The following is a 22,951-nucleotide window of genomic DNA, read 5'->3' on the forward strand; positions in this document are numbered from 1 at the left end:
ACAGTGAGCCTGAGAGAGAGACCATCAGCAAGAGTAAAGGATGCAGGAACAGCCAGGCAGGGTCCGGGGCAGAGCGGGGGAGCGCGGGTCGCGGAAAGACCGAGAAAGCAGGAGCCAAGGAGTGGTCCTTAAGGGCTAGAGGGAGGAACAAACAGAGAAAGGGGGATGGGGGCAGGGAAAGAAAACCACAGACGCGGAGAGGGCGCGGGAGACCGTAAGGGTCTCCGGGTGTCCGTGCATCTGTACCTGCGCGCGCTTGCGTACCTGTGCCTGGCAGTGGGCATGTACACGTGCTCTGGGGCAGTGCCGGGGGGCGGGAAAGACGCGAGACCGCGCGCTGCGGGACAGATCGAACTCGAGCACCCTGACCCGGGCGACCCCCGGCCCCTCCCCCCGCGCTCCCGGGCCCCGAGTTGGTTAACGCGCCGCCCCCGCCGCGCCGGCTCCTCCCCGCCAGGGCAGTGCCCCTGCTCCGCCAACGCCCTCACTCGACCTGGCTGCTGGCCTCTGGGCGGACCGCGGGTCCCTGGCGTCCGTACTGACCCGCGACTGGCGGATGCGCCCGGCGCGCCCACAGCAGCCCCCGCGCCCTCCGCGCCGCCGCCGGGCCGTCGGGCCGCCCGGGGAGCGCCAGCCCGGACCAGGCTGCCCAGATGCGGGCGCCACTCTGCCTGCTCCTGCTCGTCGCCCACGCCGTGGACATGCTCGCCCTGAACCGAAGGAAGAAGCAAGGTACGGGGGGTGACAGGACAGGGCGGCCGGGCAGGCGCTGCTGGGCAGACCGGGGGCCGGGAGGCCGGGGGTGGCGGCTTAGGGGGCATCTGCCTGGTGCCTGGCGCCCTGGATCATTCGCTCCTCCAGATGAGTCTCAGCCTCACTTTAAATGGGGAGACTAAGGCCCAGGGCACCCAGTGAGCAAGCCATTGAGCCAGGGTGGGCCAAGGAGACTCTCCCAGAAGGTAGAGGGTAGCAGGGCTCTCTGTAGTAGCCACATGGTTGGCAGAAAGGAGGACGGCTCCCTGCAGAGACAGAAGCCTCAAGAGCCAGACTGGGGGGCACAGGGACTAGGAGACAGACTCAGTGGCTTAGAAGTCATCCCAAGCATCCACACTGGGCCAGGAAGTGACATTGAGAGCCCTGGGCTGGGAGTCCAGAGGCCCCAGTCCCAGCCTCATCACTCACCCTGACTCCTGGTGTCACCTCCCAGAGGGCAGTGATCCTCCGTGGCCCCCTCTGTTGAGTTCAGCCAGACCTGAGACCTGAGTTCAGGTTCATTTATTCTAATAGGGGATGGCCTAGAAGAAGTCCAGCCCCTCAGAGAGCCTTAGTTTTTCCATCTTGACCTCCCAGGCCGCTAGGAAGATGAGCCAAGGTTCAGATCACAAATGTACCAGGGGCCCCATGCACTCTCACCTGGGAGTCCTATGCCACAGCCTCGCTGTGAGGGTCAGAACATCCTCAGAAGGTGGGTTGGAGGCTGTCCCTGCAGAGCAGGAATTGGTAGAGACTGTGCCTCAGAGAAGGGTAAGCAGGTGAGCAAATGAGCAAATCGCCTGCCTGAGCTGGGCAGCCCTTTGGCCTCCAGGTGCCACTCTTAAGATCAGCAGCCGAATGCCAGCCACTGTGCCAGGGGTTTTTCATGTCTTAGCTCATCAAATCCCAACTATATCCTCATGACACAGGGGTCATCCAGTTTTAATAAAGCCTGGGATTCCAAGGCTCAGACTGGTTTAAATAACTGCTGAATTGTCCAGCTGGTGTCTTCTCTCTTTCCAGCTTTGGCATTGGGTGTGAGCAAGGATAAAGGGGAGAGAAAATGAGAGAGAATGGCTTGCCCTCTGGGGCCTTCCATTTGTGTGAAAGCTCTACAGTGACAGTCACTCCTGAAACAGAGCAGAAAGCAGACAGAGGCTGTAGGAGAATTGGGAGGTGGGATTGGATGGGGTCAGGGAGACTGTGGCCCAAGAGGCTCCAGTTCTTGCTGTGACAGTGGGACAAGGGAATGGAGAGGCATGTGGTTTTCAGCTGAGCTGGGGTGAGTTTGGGACTCTATGGGGACACTCCTTTGTGAATGGCCTTTGTTTAGTAGTTAGGGGCATGGGCTCTGGAGCCAGGTCAACTGAGTTCAAATCCCAGCTTCGCCATTTACCAACTGAGTGACCTTGGATAAGTCACTTTGCGTCTCCAATTCTCACTTTACCCATCTGAGGGTCCTTTAGAAGATATCTGAGATCCTTCTCCATTCTAAACAATACCAAAAAATCAAACAAACCCCCTTTCCCTTCATTAACCCATCTTTTACTTAAGTATCCTGCTCATAAGGACGATTGTGGGCAAGACTGAGTGTGTATGGGAAATGAGTAGCTCCTAACGGGTGCTGGTAAGTATTAATCATTCTCATTTCCTGTCCACTGTGTCCTTGGCTACTCACAATGGCCTAGTGGAGGGAGGGGAGAGACGCTTGTTTTCTGGATGAGGGAACTGAGGTTCAGAGAAGGAAACTGACTTGTCCAAGGTTGCACAGCAGGTGAGTAGCAAAGCAGGCTCGAATCCCAATCTGCCTGACATAATGCTGAGAAGATATCTTCTGAGGTGTGCTGGTCTTCCCTTCTCAGAGCCTCAGTTTCCTCATCTAAAGAGGAGCTGGTTTAGGCCAGGTGTGGTGGCTCATGCCTGTAATACCAGCACTTCAGGAAGCCAAGGCAGGCAGATCACTTGAGGTCAGAAGTTTGAGACCAGCCTGGCTAACAAGGTGAAACCCTGTCTCTACTAAAAATACAAAGATTAGCTGGGTGTGGTGGCGGGCGCCTGTAATTCCAGCTACTTGGGAGGCTGAGGCAGGAGAATCGCTTGAACCCAGGTGGCAGAGGTCGCAGTGAGCCAAGATCTTGCCACTGCACTACAGCCTGGGTGTCAGAGTGAGACTCTGTCTCAACAACAACAATGACAACAACAAAAAAGAAAAAAAAAAAAGAGCTGGTTTAGAAGACTTTAAGATGCTTCTCAGCTCAAAAAAGACAAAAAAAAAAAAAAAGAAAGAAAAGAAAAGAAAAGAAAAATGATAAATTTCTATCCTGCCCCTTTTGCCCCCCACCCTATCTACAGCTCACCACCACCTCCCCAGGAGCTCAGTGAGGAGGTAGGGATATGGCTGCAATTTGGTGAGGGACTCTCGGCATCCCTCCTCCAGTACCTGATCTCTTGCCTCTGGGACACACACCTGCCTAGCATCTTCAGAAGAGGCTTAGGGCTCCTTTTATTTGTTGGATACGACGGAGATAGCTTTGGATTTCAGTCACACCCCTGACCCAGTTGTGTCATGTGACCTTGGGTGAGTAGATTTTCTCCGTCCCCCACCCATAGCCTCAGTTGCCCATTGGCACTGGAGTGGGGACCAGAGCTAGATAAACCCTTCCTGTAGCATCTTTTGCAAGGCAGCCACAGGAGTTCTGGTCAAATAGATTGGGAAATGCTGGGTTTAGCAGATTTCTTGGCGGTGAGACTTATTAGAGCATGCTGAAGAGGTGGAGATAGACAGTGTAACCCAGGTGTGATGGCTCAAGCCTATAATCCCGGCACTTTGGGAGGCCAAGATGGGAGGATAGCTTGAGCCCAGGAGTTCGAGACCAGCCTGGGCAGCATGGCAAAACTGTACAAAAAATACATTTTTTGTCTCTATAAAAAATACAAAAAATAGCCAGGCATGGTGGTGGTGGTACACACCTGTAGTCCCAGCTACTTAGGAAGCCGAGGTGGGAGGATCACTTCAATCCAGGAAGGACATCAAGGCTGCAGCGAGCTGTAATTGTGCCACTGCACCCCAGCCTGGGTGACAGAACAGACGCTGTCTCAAAAAAAAAAAAAAAAAAAAGGAAAGCGAGAGAGTGACCTTTCCCAAATATATTACACATCAGAGACCATTTCTCATAAGGCATCTGCTTGGAAAATTCTGTACACAATCCCTGAGGGTCCTACCAACTTTGACCTTATCTAACTTTGGCAGGAGAATGTGTCCTGAAAACACCTGGCTGTTGGCAGTACTTCATTCATTTATTCATTTACGTGCTCATTTAACAAGTTTCACAGGGCAGCCTCTGTGCCAGGTTCTGTGTCGGGGACCTTGGAGATACCCAGGTGAGCAGCCCTGGGCCTGTCCTTGGGGAACGGTCAACACAGAGGGATGACCCTTTCCCACCTTTTTCCAGTCTCCCCGGTGCCCGAGTCTTTGGCCTTAGCGTTTGGCCAGGTCTGCACGATCCCGAGGAATGATCTGCTGGGCTGGCATCTGCCCTGTCTGAGCCCCCTTGAGGCCTGGTTCCCACAGACCCATCCTTCCTCAGGCTCCGGCGTAACTGCTTCTTAATGAAGCCCAATTTTTCTGTTTCTAAGAAAGAATGAAATAAAAGACTTGAGAAAGCTTCTTGGATCTCAAGTGTCTCTTACAAAACAACATTTTGATTAATTAAGTATAAATGAATCAGAACCAGATGGGGACTTTTTTTTGAAACATGCTGGGGTGTCCTGGCAATGGGACAGTCCGGCAGAGTGAGGGGGCTCTGATTCGCATCCCTAGATCTGGAGGTCCATTTAGGCAAGGAGGAGGTGCCAGCCTGTGACTGACTTTCCCTGACATCCAAGGCCTGCTGGGGAGGGACCCCCACATTCACATGGAGTTTCTGGATCTTTCTAGACCTGAGCAAGCAAGGGGCAAAGTGAAGAGTCCTGGATTCAAACCTTGAGCGCTCTCCTGCCCTAGATATGTGACATTAAGCAGGCCACATGCCTTCTCCCATCCATGCTTCCCCATCTGTGAAATGGGAAAACTTGCACCCACCTCTGAGCAATTGGGAAGATGTACCACAGTCCAAGAGGGAAGGGGGCCGAAGGCACACAGTAGGGGCTTCATGAGGATTTGACCACTTTCCCTTCCCATTTTACAGCAGAGCCGACATGCCCTGGACCAGAAGGGAGTGGGGTCTCACGTGGGTTAAGCTCACCTCCGCCTCTTGCTTGTGATGTATCTAAAGCAAATCTTCTCCTCTCTCTGGGCTTGTTTTTCTTTATTGTAAATTGACTGTGGCGGTGCCCACTCCAGAGGCCCATTATGTGGAGTGAATATGACACTTCCGTTTAAATTGCAAAGCCCCGTGCGGAGGGCCAGGCAGGCAGCACTGTCTCCTGTACACAGATAGATGCGCCAAGCCCTGGGCAAGCAGGAGCCATCGCTGGGCACAGAACAAGGTATGTCCCCTGAGTGCTGGCATCCAGGTGAAGCCAGGTTTAGATGCAGGCGTAGTTCTGAAGGGGATTCCTACAGGGCGGGGGTGGGTAATGACTGGACATTGAGGACTGAGGGAATGGCGCTGAGTCTTAATAGAACGTAACCTTGGGCCTCTCGGCTTGGGTTTCTTCATAACATAGGGGCTGGCTGAGAAATGGAAAGCTGAATTCTTGGCACATAGTAGGTGGTCAATCGAGTTTTATTTGCCATCCTTCTTCCACTCAGCATTCTGAAGCCAAGCCTGGGTGCAAAAGAGATGCTGCTTTTCCATCCCATTGCCCCACCTCCCTCTCCTGTGGATGAAAACTATCCAACCCCCCTGCCTGGCCACTGAAGGAGATTCAGGCCACTGAGATTGAGGCCACGGAGCAAGGAGGGAGACGAGCCACGTGCCGGGAACTGTGCAGGTGGGGCTTCGCATCCTCACTCTGCCACTGCCTTGTGTTATGCCTGTTTCCCAGACACAGGAACTGAGGCTCAAAAAGCATCAGTGGCCTGCCCAGGAGCTCACAGCTGCAGAGCCAGGACCTAGACCCAGAGTTTTGGAGGCTCCGAAGCCTGTGCAATAGATATAGAAATGAATCATGTCAGCCGGGCGCGGTGGCTCAAGCCTGTAATCCCAGCACTTTGGGAGGCCGAGACGGGCGGATCACGAGGTCAGGAGATCGAGACCATCCTGGCTAACACAATGAAACCCCGTCTCCACTTAAAAAAAAAAAAAATAATACAAAAAAATTAGCCAGGCGTGGTGGCGGCGCCTGTAGTCCCAGCTACTCGGGAGGCTGAGGCAGGAGAATGGCGGGAACCCGCGAGGCGGAGCTTGCAGTGAGCCGAGATCGCACCACTGCACTCCAGCCTGGGCGACAGAGCGAGACTCCGCCTCAAAAAAAAAAAAAAAAAGAAATGAATCATGTCAGTGATTTGCCAGGACTGCAAGGTGGAAGCGTCTGAGAGGAACCCTATCGGGGGGAGTAGGATTTAGGATTCTGTCAGGCAGAGGTGGCAGTAGGGTAAGGACCTCTGCAGGATGATGGGAGAGTGTGGCCAGGTGGGAAGGGCACAAGGGACCACATGGCCAAAGGAAGTGAAGTTCTGATTGCAGATTGGGCCAGAGTCCCATCATGGAAGGCATTGGGTGCCATTCTCCGGTCACCATCATCATGAAGAAATACTTATTGGGTCCTTCCTCTAGGCCAGGCCCTGGGCCAGGTGTTGAAAAGGACAGCAGAGATGGATGTGCCTCCATTTCTGCGGCCAGAGGACTATTTTTACATGGCCTTCAAGCTAAGAATATTGGAATATGCAACAGATCGTATGTGGCACAAAAAGCCTAAAATATTTACTATTGGGATCTTAAGATCCACCAATGAGAACATCATGGACAAGACTTCTGAGGCTGCACCTCAACACACCCTTGAGAGCAGGCTGGTGGTGGTCCCAGCCTCAGCTGAGGAATCCGAGACAAAGAGGGGACGTTGCTTGGCTAAGGTGTCACATGGATAGGGTTTATTCATCCGTCCTCCCGTCTGGTGAAAAAACTGAAGCTCCCATTAGTTTAAAGTTTTCCAAACTGAGGGTTATGATGCATCAGCAGGTGAGGGCAATAAATTTAACTATAGCCAGCATTTTTGAATGAAATGGAATGGAACGGAACGGAACAGAACAGAACAGAATGGAATATAACTGAATAAAATAGAATGGGGTCAGCAAACATTTTTTGCGAAGGGTCAGATAGTAAATACTTTAGGCCTTGCAAGCCACATATGATCTGTCACATACTCCACTCTTCTTGACTCACCGGCCACACAAAAACATCCAAATTTGGTCCAGAGGCTACAGTTTTTGCCAACCTCCTTTTTAGAATATATCAGAGTGCATTGCAAGTGTGAAAACTATTTAAGGAATGCGTTTCAGTTTACACACATATGTGAATGTGTGTATGAGTGGGTGAGTGTGCATGCACATATATGTGGATGTATGTGAGTGTGTGCATGCATGTGGATATGTGTACTAGTGTACTGATATAAAAGTGTATTTCTTACTGTTGTCAAAATAGTGTGAAGGCTGCTGGACCAGCTAAGCCCATCTTCTGTGCTCAGGCCCTTTCAGTTATGGCCTAATGAAGGCCCTCCTGATAGCTGTAAGGGGCAGATTCCAGGAGGATCTTTATATTACAGTTGAGGAGACTGAGGCCCAGTGGGTGGTACAGCAACAGACAGGGGTGCTGGGATGTAAGCCCAGAGAGTCTGTCTCTGGAGCTCCAAACAATTGCCTTAGTTCAGATGCTTGTTTCTAATCACCCTGAATCTGACAGCGACATCATTCCCCAGGTGTGTGGACTTTAGCTCCTGGAAGGTGGAATCATGTGTTGGGGCCCTAAATCTCCTCCTGCATCAACACCTCTGCGTGGCCAGGGGGTGGCAGACATTGCGCGCTCCTTTCCTTTGGTCCACCCCAGCCCTGCCTGGTGGATATGCCCCCACCGCCAGCTTATAGAAGAGGGAAGTTGGTTCAGAGATGGGGGCTGGCTTATCCAAAGTCACATCGCAAATACATGTGTGAGCTGGGTCTTCTTAATTCCAAAACCCACAGCAAATCCTGCCTACGGTAGACTTCTCCTGAAAACCCATCTAATGCTGCCATTAACCACCTTCTTGTTTGTATAGCACTTTATAGTTTGCAGAGCAGTTCAGCTTTCATTTTCTCTCTGAAATTCTGGAGAAGGGTTCTAGAATAATGAAGTGTTAAGGCCAAAAAGGTCAAGTGAGATCTTTGAGACCAATCCTTGTAAAATTGGAGACTCAAGCGGGGAAGCACCTTACCCGAGGTCACCCAGGCATGAGTAGAAATGAGGGTGCAGGCAACCAGCGGTGAAGGCAAAACTTGAATTGGTAGAGGAAGGCAGCCTGCTCCAGAGCCTGACAGGTTGAGAGCCTCTCAGAGCCTCAGTTTCCCCCCATGTGACTTGGAAATGCTCAGTGTGCTTTGCCTTTTTTCCCAGGGCTAGGACAAATGTCAGAAGACAGGATGGAGCCAGGCGCAGTGGCTCACACCTGTAATCCCAGCACTTTGGGAGGCTGAGGCAGGCAGAATACCTGAGGCCAGGAGTTCAAGACCAGCCTGGCCAACATGGTGAAACCCCATCTCTACTAAAAATACAAAAATTAGCCAGGTGTGTTGGTGCACACCTGTAAACCCAACTACTCAGGAGGCTGAGGCATGAGAATCACTTGAACCTGGGAAGCAAAGGTTGCAGTGAGCTGAGATTGCACCACTGCACTCCAGCCTGGGTGACAGAACAAGACTCTGTCTCAAAAAAAGTTAAGACAGGATGGAATCTGGAGGGCTTTCACACATCCAAGGCTGTCTGCAGGAATTTCTTTCTTCTTTTTTTTTTTTTTTTTTTTTTTTTGAGACGAAGTCTCGCTCTGTCGCCCAGGCTGGAGTGTAGTGGCCAGATCTCAGCTCACTGCAAGCTCCGCCTCCCGGGTTTACACCATTTTCCTGCCTCAGCCTCCCGAGTAGCTGGGACTACAGGCGCCCGCCACCGCGCCCGGCTAGTTTTTTGTATTTTTTTTAGTAGAGACGGGGTTTCACCGTGTTAGCCAAGATGGTCTCAATCTCCTGACCTCGTGATCCGCCTGTCTCGGCCTCCCAAAGTGCTGGGATTACAGGCTTGAGCCACCGCGCCCGGCCAGAAATTTCTTAATAACTAGAGGCCAGCCCAGGGCTGGGTGCCTCTTAAGGGCCTCCAGAGTTACCTGGGCAACGTGAGCCTCTCCATAGGGTCCGAGGCTTGGCTGTGTGATTTCATGAAAGGGACCAAGCCACGGAGCCATCATGGTTTCAAGGCTAGTCCTGTCCTTAGAGTACTGGGCTATAGGCACCATCAGGACGTAGAACAGCCCTGGGGGTGGACATCAGGGAACACACTCCTCACCTACATCTCTACACACATATATGTTCCCCAAACCATATTTTTTCTTTAAAAATACTTCACTTTCATTGGCATCAAAGGTTGACAAAAGTCACTTTGGATTTGGTTTTGTGGTTGAGCATTTATGTGAGTAGACGTGAGGGTGCGGGAGATGCCAGATGTAGCCTGCATTCCTTGATTTTATTTAACAATTTCAGACACTGTTCTAAGTACTTTGTATGTATTCATTGATTAAAGTATCTTCATAAACCTGTACAGTGGGTAGTAGTATTCCTATTTTATAGACGAGAAAACTGAGGCACAGGGAGGTTAAGTAACTGCCCAAGGCCACTCAGCCAAGGTTCAAATCCTTCCTTGCCCCAGAGCCCAGCTCTAACTACTGAACTTAATTGCCTCCCAGCCTTATTTCATCCTTACAGCACCCCTCTGAGGGGCCTGTCATTACCCACATTTTGTAGCGGAGGAAGCCATTAAAAGAGAGGCACATTCATTGAAGTATGTGCAGTTGCCATTTGTGTAGGTCATAAACAGCCAAATATTAGCAATTTCATGTTTCTACCCCGTAGCTTGGCAGAGTAAGTTTGGCAAAAACCAGGATTCCATCCAGACGATTGATTCCAAAGCCTGAGTCCATAACCACCACGGCAGCCCTCCTCCCAGGCTACCCACATTATAGCCCCATGAAGTGGCTTAACCCTATTATTCTCCCTCTTCTACAGACGAGACCTTCCACATTCAGGGAGGGGAATCAACTTGCCAAGGACACACAGCCAGGCTGGGGAAAGGTCGTGATGTGCTCCCAGGTCTCTGTGGGCTGGAGCCTTTTTTCCTAACCCTGTGTAATAGCAACATCCAGGACACATGTGCCCTCAGCCCCGCCCTCGGAGTTTCTTCCAGATCCCGTCGGGAATAGTCTGCTTCCCATCTCCGGATGGGTGACGCCAGCTCCACCCGGACACTGCTGTCCCATGCTGGGCCGCCACTGCCTGCCCTGGAATGATTTCTTGCAGTAACAGCATGATTCATAGGGCCCTTGCCCTGTGGCCCATAGTGGGGCTCTGATGTGCCATTGCACACGGGGTGGGAGGTTCTGTTTCACCAACTCAAAACAGAGGCATTCCCAAGCCCAGAGGACCCAGGCCACTTGGGAAAACCACTCCCTTTCGCTGGAAATCTCCACTTTCCCTGGAGCCCGATGGCAGAGCCCACATCCGCCAGGGTGGAGACATGAAGAGAAGGAATGTCACAGCTGCCCGTCTGAGCCTGCTCTGGGGTTGGCCAGTGGGCACAGCTGTCTCTAGCAAGTCTCAGATGAGCACTGGGGGCTTGGCAGGCTGTCACGAAGGCTGTGGGCTCTACCACTTACTGGCTGAGTGACCTTGGGCAGGTCATCTCTCCCTTCTGTGCTCCTATTGGCTAATTTGCAAAATGAGGCATGAAACATAGACAAACACATTGCTAGCATATAGGGAGTGCTCATCAGTGATGGTTAAAAGGGCCTGATGACATGCAGGGAGTGTGAGATTTGGGCTGTGACAGTCCTGGGCTCAGGTCCCAGTTCTGTTACTGCTATGCTTGGGTGACAGTATCTGACTCCTGAATCTCTATGTTGTCTGTCAATACAATGGGGACAATAAGAGCATCTACCTCATATGGTTGTCAAGATGACTATGCATGTGACCCCTGGAAGACAGTCAGTGCTTCTTTAATGGTGATAACTGTCATGCGTCATGGGGGTGGGCTCTTCCTAGCGTCCAGAAGTTCGAGCCTGATGTCAGAGATGGCCCTGCCTCTGTTTGAAAGTCCTCAGCAGACCTAACTCATCCAAAGAAGGTCGTTTTGAGGATGCCAGATTCAGAGGATAGGGTGGTCCCAAGTGCCATGTGACTGTGGCACAGTGACCCACCCTCTCTGAGTCTCTGTTCACTCCTCTATGAAAGTGGACCTCAGAGAACGGCAGTGAGAATGGGATGATGTAACATGCATGCGTGTGTGTGTGTGTGTGTGTGTGTGTGTGTGTGTGTTGCCAGCACATTACAAATGCATAAATGATGTGATGGCTATTTTGGGGTGAGGCCATGGTGAGGCCTGACATCCTGCCCTCTGCCCACAGCGGGCTGGAAAAACCGAGTCAGATGCTGCCTAAGGGCATGCTTTTCCTTCCTCCTCCCCTCTCACCCCTACACCACCCTCCTCATTCACTTCCCCCGCCTCCCTGCAGGCATTTGAGCCAATCAGACTCCTTAATTCACAGCACATCATCAGCATCAGTCTAGCAAGACCTTGCTCTCCTTTGACGTTTCTATTTTTTTTCTTTATTCTTTATATTGTTAAAAATAGCTGATTTTTTATTTTACTTGTAAAAATTCTTTCATGTATTTTTACATTTTTAAATTTTATTTCACTTAAACGTGTTACTTTTATTCTTAATATTTTGTTTTTATTAACTTTAATGCATTTAAATTATTTTACAAATGTATTTTTTGTTTGAATGGATTTTTACACTTTGTTTTTATACCTTATTTTTAAATTTTTATTTTGTTATTTAATTTTATTTTTGAATGTTATTTTAACTTTTTTATTTGTTTTAATTATGTAGTTCTTATTCACCTGATTTTTAATTTTAAATTTTATTTTTTCACTTTTTAAACATTTTATTTTTATTTTTCCCACTTTTAAAATTGGATTTCCTGAAGTTTCCTTGTCAACTTATAGGGCTTCCTTGTATTACCTAGATATCAATCCTGTGTTGATTTTGACACAAAAAATACCTTTTTAAATCTGACTTTGTAGAGTCCTCACCTTCAGAGAGTAGAAATCATTACTTACCATGCTGTCAATGTGGTCAAATCCACTGGTTTTTGACGGGTGAGAGGGGGATTGTTCTGCCTTATGGTCTGGGTTTTCTGATCTTATTAAAAAGTCTGGGCCGGGCTCAATGTCTCACGCCTGTAATCCCAGCACTTTGGGAGGCCGAGGTGGGCGGATCACGAGGTCAGGAGATCGAGACCATCCTGGCTAACACAGCGAAACCTCATCTCTACTAAAAAATACAAAAAATTAGCCAGGCATGGTGGCAGGCGCCTATAGTCCCAGCTGCTTGGGAGGCTGAGGCAGGAGAATGGCATGAACCTGGGAGGTGGAGCTTGCAGTGAGCCAAGATCGTGCCACTGCACTCCAACGGTGACAGAGTGAGACTCCGTCTCAAAAACAATAACAAAAAGTCTGTATAAGAAGGTCTTACAAGAAGTCACACTCCAGAGCCAGGTGCATTGACTCTCACCTGAAATCCCAGCTACTCACAGAGCTGAGGAGGAAGGATGGCTTGAGTCCAGGAGTTCGAGGCCATCCTGGACAACGCAGTGAGACCCCTTCTCTTAAAATAAACAAGCAAAGTCACACTTCAAAGTGTGAGCTTGGATCCACTACGGCTCGCCATTGGACCACCCTTCCTGCGAGGGATTCTTCCGACAAGTGTTAGTGCTGCTGCAGCAGCCCTCAGGCCTTCCTGAGCACGCTACTGGGACGCTCAATTGCGGTGATGCTCCTCTGTCCACCCTCCTTCCTGACTGTGCCCTTGGATCACTGCCTGCAGTTGGCACGCATATGCTGCAAACCAGACCCTGTCCTTGGGGTCCCCCTCCCTCCTACTCTGATGGAGGCAGTAGCCTCAGCAGCAGTGAGTTTTCTTGTAAAAGAGACATCAGCTGGAGACTTCCTGCCCTTGAAGGCGAGTAACATTGGCTTGAACAACACTCCACAGGGGTTCAAAGTCCCCCACAAGGAGTATCCCCAGCCAACAGATTACACTTCCCGCTTGCCTCTGGCTGAGGGCTGCTTTGGCTGAATCAGTTCAGTTTGTGGATCATCTTATTCTCTTGCATCAACAACTCCCCACACCAGGAAGAAAGAGAGAGAGAGAGAAAGAAAGAGAGAGAGAGATTGAAAAAGAGAGAGAGAGAAAGGAAGAAAGGAAGGAGGGAGGGAGAGAAGGAAGGAAGGAAGGAAGGAAGGAAGGAAGGAAGGAAGGAAGGAAGGAAGGAAGGAAGGAAAGAAGGAAGGAAGGAAGGAAGGAACGAGAAAAGAGAAAGAGAGAGAATGAAGGGAAACATACGCTCAGGACGTTTGTGTGCATAGCCAGCTTTTTTGATGGTCTGGGGGTTGCTGCTAAGGGCTCCATCCCTGCAATGCAAACAGTTCCAGAATAAAGGCACTTGGAGTAGCCTTCTCCCTCCTGCCTTCACTTGGCTGATATAACTCCTCCTGTCTGCCCCCACAGTTTGGGGATCATCCCTGGTGTGCCCTGAGAGAGGTATGGCTTTAAATGGCATTTGTTGGCCTTTGGAGGCCCAGCTGGCAGGAGTCGGCAAGGAGGGGTGACAGGCCACAAGGCAGGCTCCTCCCCAGTGGTTAGGAGCTGGGCTCAGGTTTGCATTCCACCTGGCACCTCCTGTGAATGCTTGGGCCAACCCCTTCACCTCTCTGAGCCTCAGTTTTCTCATCCCTGCAAATGGAGTAAGAGTAGTCCCCCCCTTGTGGGGTTATGGCAAGTTTTAATGATTTAGTACAAGGAGCTGGGTAGCACACGTCCTGGCACACTGTGAACACTCAGCCACATTAGCCTGGTTCTGCTCTTTGCAGTTCTAGTCCCTTTGAAAATCGGCCAGAGCTCCCAGAGGCCCGCAGCTCCAGCTGGGGGTGGTGTAGGACAGGTTGTAGCTGCTCATCTTGTTTCCAGCCCAGAATCCAGGTTATAACTGGGTAAGAAGGGTTATGGTTCCCACTTCGCAGATGAGGAAACCGAGATCCACTAATAGTGAGTGCCGAATTTCCATGCCTGTGTAGGCCCAGGTCCCTCTAGCTGCCTGGATTTGGATTTGGTGGAAACAGTGCCCCCAGGGCCAGGAGAGGTTTCCAAGGTGGAGCCCCCAACTCCCTGTGTTCCTGCCTCCCCCACCATGCACTGGGTCTCTTTCCCCTTCTTTCATTCAACTCCTCCCTACTGGCATCCTACCATTTACTAAGCACCTACAATGCACCAGAGGCTTTGTATGCATTGCCCACAACCTTAGGATCCTACCTGGTGACCATTTGCCGTATGAGCTAGGCACACAGCCAGGTGCTCTGCAGGTTATTACCTCACTTTACCCTGCAAGCAATCCTTTAATAACATCATTCCTATTTTGCAGATGAGGTGCAGAGACTCAGAGAGTTCAGAGGGCCTTCCTAGGGCCAAGGTGGCAGAGCTGGGACTCAAACCTGTGTATGCAACCTGGGTTCCCTCCTGCCTGGCACTGCCTCCCATCTCTTTACTTCTGGGGGCTGGTCAGTTAGTCTGGGAACTTGGACTGGGTGGATGTCACGGTTCTGAGAATAGGTGACTTTACTACCTATTCTCAACTTGGAAAATGACTTAGGGAGCCACCCAGATACTGCCTTGGGTTTTGCACCAGCTTGGGAGATGGGGGCCGGAGGATATTCAGTCTGCTTAAAATAACAACTAGAGGAACTCAGAACAAGTACCTCATCCCAGCAGGCTGCAAAAGTCAAGAGGCAACAAGAGGTCAAGGAATCACAATTTGAACCAATGACCAGGAGAGGCGGAAGCGATTTGGGACATTATGGAGGAGGCACCACGTTCTCTCCTGCTTCTGGGCTTTTGTACCCACTAGTCCCTCCGCCAAGAGTGCTTTCTTGTATGTCTCAGATTCTAGGTCTAGGTCTCTTAAAAGCTGAGATCTGCCTGGGCATAGTGGCTCTCACCTGTAATCCGAGCACTTTGGGAGGTTGAGTCAGGTGGATCACTTGAGGTCAGGAGTTCGAGACCAGCCTGACCAACATGGTGAAACCCATCTCTACTAAAATTATGAAAACTAGCCAGGCATGGTGACGGGCACCTGTAATCCCAGCTACTAGGGAGGCTGAGGCAGGAGAATTGCTTGAACCTGGGAGGCGGAGGTTGCAGTGAGTTGAGATCACACCACTGCACTCCAGCCTGAGTGACATAGCAAGACTCTGTCTCAAAAATAAATAAATATATAAATAAAAAAACTAAGATCTGTCTAGCATGTGCTATGTGCTGCACTGTGGACTAAGTCACTTACCCTTTAATTTTCCTTTTTTTTTTTTTTTTTTTGAGACGGAGTCTCGCTCTGTCACCCAGGCTGGAGTGCATTGGCCGGATCTCAGCTCACTGCAAGCTCCGCCTCCCGGGTTCACGCCATTCTCCTGCCTCAGCCTCCCGAGTAGCTGGGACTACAGGCGCCTGCCACCTCGCCCGGCTAAGTTTTTGTATTTTTAGTAGAGACGGGGTTTCACTGTGTTAGCCAGGATGGTCTCGATCTGCTGACCTCGTGATCCGCCCATCTCGGCCTCCCAAAGTGCTGGGATTACAGGCTTGAGCCACCACGCCCGGCCTACCCTTTAATTTTCTTAATAACCCATGAGCAGAGCTTGTCTGTCCATCCTCCCTGGATCCATCCGCTTCTCATAGCTGCCAGCCTCGTCTAGGCCATTAGAATGACCAGAACCCCTACACCCTGAGCTCCCAGCTTCTACTCCTGCCGCACAGTCCATTCCCCTCAGCACCAGAGAAACTTTCAAGGTGGCAGACACTCCTCGGCTTGCAACCCACAGTGTTTCCTGACTCAATTCCCAGAAAACCCAGCACCATCCAAACTCGTCCATGTGTCCTGAGGGTCTGGCCCCTCTGCCTCCAGACCTCACCAACCACCACTCTCCCCTCGGTCACTGCACTCTGGCCTCGCTGCTCTCTTCCACACCACGTTCTTTCCTGCTTCTGGGCTTTTGTACCCACTGGTCCCTCCACCAAGAGTGCTTTCTTGTATATCTCAGAGATGCCCTTCTAGGCCGCCCAGGCCCTCCCTTCTGCCACTCTGTGTACCCAGATTCAATTCCCTGTCATTCTCTGAAATGATCTCCCTCTCCCACTTAGGATGTAAACTTCATAAGGGGAAGGTCTGTCTCATTCACTGATGTATCCGCAGTGCCTTGAAAAGTGCCTGGCTAGAAGGAACAAGCTTTTCAGTGGGTGGGTGATTGTGTTCATTTTAATCTTGTTTGTTTGTTTTTGAGAAAGGGTCTCTCTCTGTCACCCAGACTGGAAGACAGTAGCATGATCGTAGCTCATTGCAGCCTTGACCTCTAGGGCTCAAGCAATCCTCCCACCTCAGCCTCCTGTGTAGTTGGGACTATAGGTATGCATCATCATGCCTGGCTAATTTTTTTAAATTTTATTTTCATAGAGATAAGGGTCTCACTGTGTTGCCCAGGCTGGTCTCAAATTCCTGGCCTTAAGTGATCCTCCCACCTCAGCCTCCCAAAGTGCTGGGATTACAGGTGTCAGCCACCACACCTGGACAGTGTTTATTTTACAAATGAGCAAACTGAGGTTAAGTAACTGTCCCAGGGAGTAAAGGTAGGGCTGGGATTTGAGAACAGGTTTATCTCATCCCCAGACTTGGAGTCCTACCTCTACCCTCTAAGTCTGCTGCCCAGCAGGACTAATTGAAAGATTCATCTCTGGGAAGGACAGGGTAACCATGAGAGACGTGTCATTTGGAATAGCAGTGTCCCAGCCATCCTCAGGCCCAGAGCAGGGTGCAGCAATGGATATAGCAGACCCGGGCTACCCAGTCAGGGGCCAGGGGCCAGGCTGTACACTAGCCCAGATAGAGAGGACCAGCTGGCTGGAGATAAAGAGTCAAAGGTGCCCATCCAGAGGTCTGAGTTCTAGCTCCTCCCCTCCCATGACTCACTGTGTGGCTCCTAACAAGTGCCTACCCGTCTCTGAACTCAGGACACTGCCTGTCAAATGCTGTTACTACCTCATGCTACAGATAATAGACTCTGCCTAAATTGCCTTCTCAAAATAAGGTACCAGAGTCTTTTACAGTTTCCGTATCTTGTAGGTCATGGTAGTATTTCATTCTTGTTCTCATCTTCAATTTGAAAATTCTTAGGAAAGTAGAACAGCTTTGCATATGGTTATTGTCCCGTTTGTCTTCCTTTTTTAAATTACTTGTAATGTCTTTGCCCATTCTCCCTCAACACACTTGGATCATTCCCCTTTTTCTTATTGATTTATAGGAGCTCTTTGTATATTAAGGATATTCTTGGCTACTTTGTGTGTAACTGGCTTAATGATGATACTGAAGTTGTAACAGAGGGTTACAAACATGACATGCTTTCCACACATCCCCCATCCCCCACCCCCAATACACAGTCATATTTTTAAACTCCAATCCTTAATAACTTTGGGCAGATCTCAAAGCTTTCTGGTAACTTTCAGCTATTAATAAGTCCTAGAGAGGATGTCTGACTCCACTCTCAGATTCAGGAGGCAGCTCTCTTTAGAACAGCAAAATATGTCCTATTCATTCTTACATCCAACAAGTATTTTACAGAGTACCTAGTAGACATGTGGCCCTATGCATGGCGCTGGAGAGTCACTGGTGAATAAAAGGGTCTGGGAAATTTACATTTCCAATCCAGTATGATTTTGTGTGTCTTTCTAAAATGTTTCTACAGGTCTGTGATTTGTCTTTTAACTTTAATAAATAAAGGATCCTGGCACATAGATGGTATTCAAGAAATATCTGCTGAATGGATGGATGGATGGATAGATGGTTGGGTGGATGATGGGTGGGTGGGTGGATAGATGGATGAATGGATAGATGAGTGGGTGGGTGGATGGATGGATGGATAGATGGGTGGGTGAGTGGATGGATGAATGGATAGATGGGTGGGTGGGTGGAAGGATGGATGAATGGATGGATGGATAGATGAGTGGGCAGATGGGTAGGTGGATGGGTAGGTGGGTGGGTGGGTGGATGGATGGATGGATGGGTAGATAGATGAGTGGGTGGGTGTGTGGATGGATGAATGGATAGATGGGTGGGTGGGTGGAAGGATGGATGAATGGATGGATGGATAGATGGGTGGGCAGATGGGTAGGTGGATGGGTAGGTGGGTGGGCGGGTGGATGGATGGGTGAACAGTGGGCCTTTAGAAACACCGAGTTTAAACATCCATTTAACAGATGGAGAAACTGAAGCCCAGAGACAGAGACACTTGCCTGAGGACTTGCAGAACTAGACAAGAGTCCACATCTGGGGCTCTCTCCCTTGTACTAGGATTTGAGTGTTGAAGAAGGCCCATGGGGAGAGACCAAACCCAGAATAGGGTCCCTGAAGATGCTTACTTTGTGCCAGGTGGCTGGAGGCCCAAACTGCATTCCCAACTCTCCGCCACCTCTTGGAAGCTCCAGGTACCCAGGTTGCTGGCTGAGAAGAACTGGGGCTGTCCCAGGAACACTGGCAGGGACACATTGACCAAGGGCCTGCCTCAGTCAGCCCTGACTTTTAGATCTGCCCCCTTTCCTGATGCTCACTGGCAGCAGGGCCCCAAGTCTTCTCAGCACTGGGAGCTGGTTATATTTCTAAGCTTTCTTTTTTTCTGAGACAGAGTCTCACTCTGTCACCCAGGGTGGAGTGCAGTGGCACGATCTCGGCTCACTGCAACCTCTGCTGCCCAGGTTCACGCGATTCTCCTGCCTTAGCCTCACAAGTAATGGGATTACAGGTGCCTGCCACCGCACCCAGTGCAGGTGTTTTGTATTTTTAGTAGAGACAGGGTTTCACCATCTTGGTCAGGCTGGTCTTGAACTCTGACCTCGTGATCCACCCGCCTCAGCCTCCCAAAATGCTGGGACTGCAGGCATGAACCACCATGCCCGGCCTATTTCTAAGCTTTCTTAGGGCTTAATTATATGAGGTGAGGAGGGTATTTATTTTGGACCTATTCTGGGGCCTAGTCTCTCCCCAGTACTTAAAATAACAGTAACTATCTGTTACTAAGACTGCCTGGCTTTGAGTTTGCCACTCACCAGCTATGTGATCTGGGCAACTTACTTACCTTCTCTGTGCCTTAGCTTCCTTGTCTGCAAGACCAGATAACGCTACCCATATCGCAGAGTTGTTGAGGCAGTCTCGCTCATGAGAGAAGAGATCCACAACTGCTAGCAGCTCCCGCTTTGCTGTGCAACCCATGTCAGCCAAACCCTGTTTTGGCATGCCACACACAAAACCAGCTTACTGAACTGTCACAACAACATGTGAGCATAGTCTTTATCCCCATTTACAGATGGGAAAACTAATGCTCAGAGAAGCTAGTGTGGGAATGAACCCAGGCTCCAGAGTCCCACAAAGTTATATCACCTTCCTTACAGGCATTAGCCCTGTGGAAGTCTGGGGTTCAAAGGGTCCTTAAGGAGTATCCAAGCCCTCAGAGCCTGCCTCTAGAAGTAGGCAAAGGAAACCGAAAAGACAGCTCGAGATCCTCACCCTCACCCCCACCCCCATCCTGGCCTCAGCCAAAACAGTTCAACTCATTCATTTTAGGAATCGATCTCTCATATCACATTTCATCTTGGAAAAAAGAAGGCTCCTTTGGCTAAGAAAAAGTTCAAAAGTTCTTTATTAAGACCAAGCCTCTGTTTTTCTGATAGGGAAACTGAGGCAGGGGGCAATGAGGTGCCCTGCTGATGGTCATACAATGAATCTGAGTCCAAGCTGGGACAGGAGTAAAGGCCCTAATTCCTAGCCCTGAGCTCTGCTGATTGCAGGGCTTCAACGCAAAAAAGTGAAGAAGGTCGTTTGCAGAACAAACTTCAAAAGCTGGTACCTTTCTCACTCGGCCTTATCTTAGGAATTACGAGCTTTCAGCTCTCCTTAGGTTTCCTCCCACCCTTCCTGGAATCCTGGAGCTCACACCCCCCACCAGAGGAGGCCTCCTGGGTTTGGAGCAGTGGGCATTGCCCCCAATCCTTGTGACACTGAGCATCCTGATTGACTGGAGGTGTCCTGCCAGAGTCCTAACCACAGCAAACATCCTACTCAGCCAAAGCTGAAGCTTCCACAGCCTCCCAAAGAGCCACGAGAGGCCTCTGCTACCCTGAAGAGCCCTGAGGAATCATAAACCCCCCCCCAAGAGGGAGAGAGGGAATTAGCAGCCAGCATTTATTTTCCCCAGTAGTGCTGGGCACGTCATACACAGGCCTCTGCACTTTACAACAACCCAAGCAGGCTCAGAGAGGATGCAAAAGGCAGCAGACCTACCCTAGGCACCCAGACAACCAAAGCAGGCTCAGAGAGGATGCAAAAGGCAGCAGACCTACCCTAGGCACCCAGACAACCAAAGCAGGCTCAGAAAGGATGCAAAAGGCAGCAGACCTACCTGAGGCACCCAGCCCAGCCCACTATGGGACAAAGCCGGCCCCTGAAAGAACCAGAACCTATCTGAGTCCACTTTGCAGCCCTGAGGAGACATTTGGCAAGTACTCATTGAGCACCTACTGTGTGCCAGGCAGTGTTATTGCAGAAGCAGCAGCCACGCACAGTGCCTGTCAGCAAGTTGCTCAAGGTCACACATACAGCGACCTGTCCCTCATACATGAAAAGAGAAGAAACTTTTTCCCAGTAGTTTTTCAAATGAGCGGCAACTGCATGTACTTGACGACTTCTTGGCAGTGTTACCTAGAGGACAACGGCACGACGATTTCTTATACAAAGTCACATACTTGACAACATTGTGACACATTCACACACAAGACAGTTTTGTAACAACTCCACAGACAGATTGGTTGGTAACAGTTTCATGCTCAGGACAGCTTCGTGACAGTTCTGTGTTCACGGCTAACGGCACTAGTTCTGGACCGATGGGTCTGGAGAAGCCAGCTGGAGGGTAAACTCTCTGCCCCGGTCCCGAACTCGGCTGGCTGCTCTACCCTCAGCGCAGCTTGCCGAATGATGAGGAATCCAAAAACAACCCTTTTTTCTTTAATATTATTTTTCTGAAGGTCACTAGTGGTTGCTCTGGGTTGCTCAGCACCCCCAGGGCTCCCACCAAAAACACAAATGCAATTTCTCTTAATGAGTAGCTAATGGAGGGCAGAATAAATGTGGTCCAGGGCAGGTCCATAAGGATGGGGAAGCAGAGATTTGGTTGATGTGGGTCAGGAAGTGGGGAATGCCAGGCACAAGCAGCCTGTTCCACTGTGTCAACCCCCGATTTGGGCCCCAGCTGAGCCCTGCAGGACCAGCATGGAGCAGGGGCTCGGGCCTTCTCCATGCTTTAACCTGGGGACAGGCAAATCCCTTTAGACAGGGGTCTCATGCGTCAGCACACACCTGCCCCTGTCCCGCAAACACACACATCACACACACACAAACCCAGCCCCTCTTTTTTCTGTCATGCTGGGCCTGGCGGGACTGTCCCCAACTCAGGCTACTTGGGGAAATGCCCCTCCTATGAATGGTGAAAGGAGTCAGGTTGCCCCTTTGATATTTTATTTTATTTTATTTTTTATTTATTTTATTTTATCTTATCTTTTTTGAAACAGAGTCCGACTCTGTCGCCCAGGCTGGAGTGCAGTGGTGCAATCTTGGCTTATGCAACCTCCGCCTCCTGGATTCAAGTGATTCTCAAGCCTCAGCCTCCTGAGTAGCTGGGATTACAGGTGTGCACCACCATGCCCAGCTAATTTTTGTATTTTTAGTAGAGATGGGGTTTTGCCATGTTGGCCAGACTGGTCTTGAACTCTGACCCTCCTATGATCTACCTGCCTTAGCCTCCCAAAATGCTGAGATTACAGGCGTGAGCCACTGTGCCCAGTCAGGTTGCCCCTTTTGAGTATCACTCCCATTGTCCCCCTCCACGTTCACCATCAGACCAACAGGGTAAGGCAGTGTGACACAGTAGAATGAGTCTGGGGTCTTCATCAGCTGTGGTTTTAAATCTAACTCCACCACTTAGAGTTGTTGGTCTCTGAGCCTTCGCTTCCTAAGCTGTAAAATGAGGAATGATAACAGCATCTCCCTCCTCGCTTCTTAAAGTGAGTTCTCGGGCCAGCACCCCGGCCCCATTCCAGAACTTTAGCATCAAAATCCACATTTTAACCCAAGATCCCTGAGTTAAATCCCTTTGTGTGCATATTACAGTTTGGGAAGCCCTGGCTGACCTCACAGGGCAGTTTTTGAAGATCTCCGAGTTCATGCACGTACAACCCTGGGCACACCATTCATGTTAAAACAGCTGCATGTGTCGAGAGGCGACAGCACCTCTTGTTTTTCATAAGCAGCCTCAGGTGATTCTGATGTGGGTTGAAATCTGAGATCACCACTGGCCATGAAATCAACAAATGTGAGTTTGAACCCCGGTTTTACCACCACGCTCTCCACCCCTGCGACCAGCCCATATAGGTCAATGTCTAAAGAGGATTCTGGCCAGAATGTCCAGCAGTGGCTGCAACTTAGCAGGTAATTTTTCTCCATCCTCCCCAAGTCCCAGTTGTGAGGCAAGAGACTCACTCCTGAAGAATTTGAGAGATGGAGTGGGCATTTCATCCCCTGATTGAACACACACCTATTGATCTGCTCACTGTCTATTGGGTGTGAGGGGAGGATGGATGAGGAATGCAGAGGGGGCAGGGTCAGTCCTGGGGCAGCCTGCACTGCCACCATTTGGCCAATTTCCTGTCTCAGGTGAGGTCAAGTGGACGCTGAAGAAGGCCTCAGCACAGCACTGGCAACTTAGCAAGGCCTCAGTAGGTAAGGGACTCTGCATGGAGGACTGAGGAGGCGCACGGGGATATGTCGAGTATCCAGACTGCAGTGTAGCCTCAAGGATAACCCTCAGGTTCAGAGTCACACTGC

The 22,951-nt window shown here is 50.3% G+C and overlaps 1 protein-coding gene across 1 annotated transcript in view; it reads left to right on the forward strand.

Annotated features, from left to right (window-relative positions):
- Positions 1-486: 486 nt before the first annotated feature.
- Positions 487-22,951, forward strand: part of RSPO4 (R-spondin 4) — a 43,963-nt gene continuing 21,498 nt past the window's right edge. The window contains exon 1 of the mRNA XM_045362685.3: positions 487-732. Coding sequence (XP_045218620.2) covers positions 654-732 — 79 coding nt within the window. The 5' untranslated portion in view covers positions 487-653. The remainder of the gene's footprint in view (positions 733-22,951) is intronic.

Source organism: Macaca fascicularis, chromosome 10 (genome assembly GCF_037993035.2).
Source record: "Macaca fascicularis isolate 582-1 chromosome 10, T2T-MFA8v1.1".
Classification (NCBI taxonomy): Eukaryota; Metazoa; Chordata; class Mammalia; order Primates; family Cercopithecidae; genus Macaca; species Macaca fascicularis.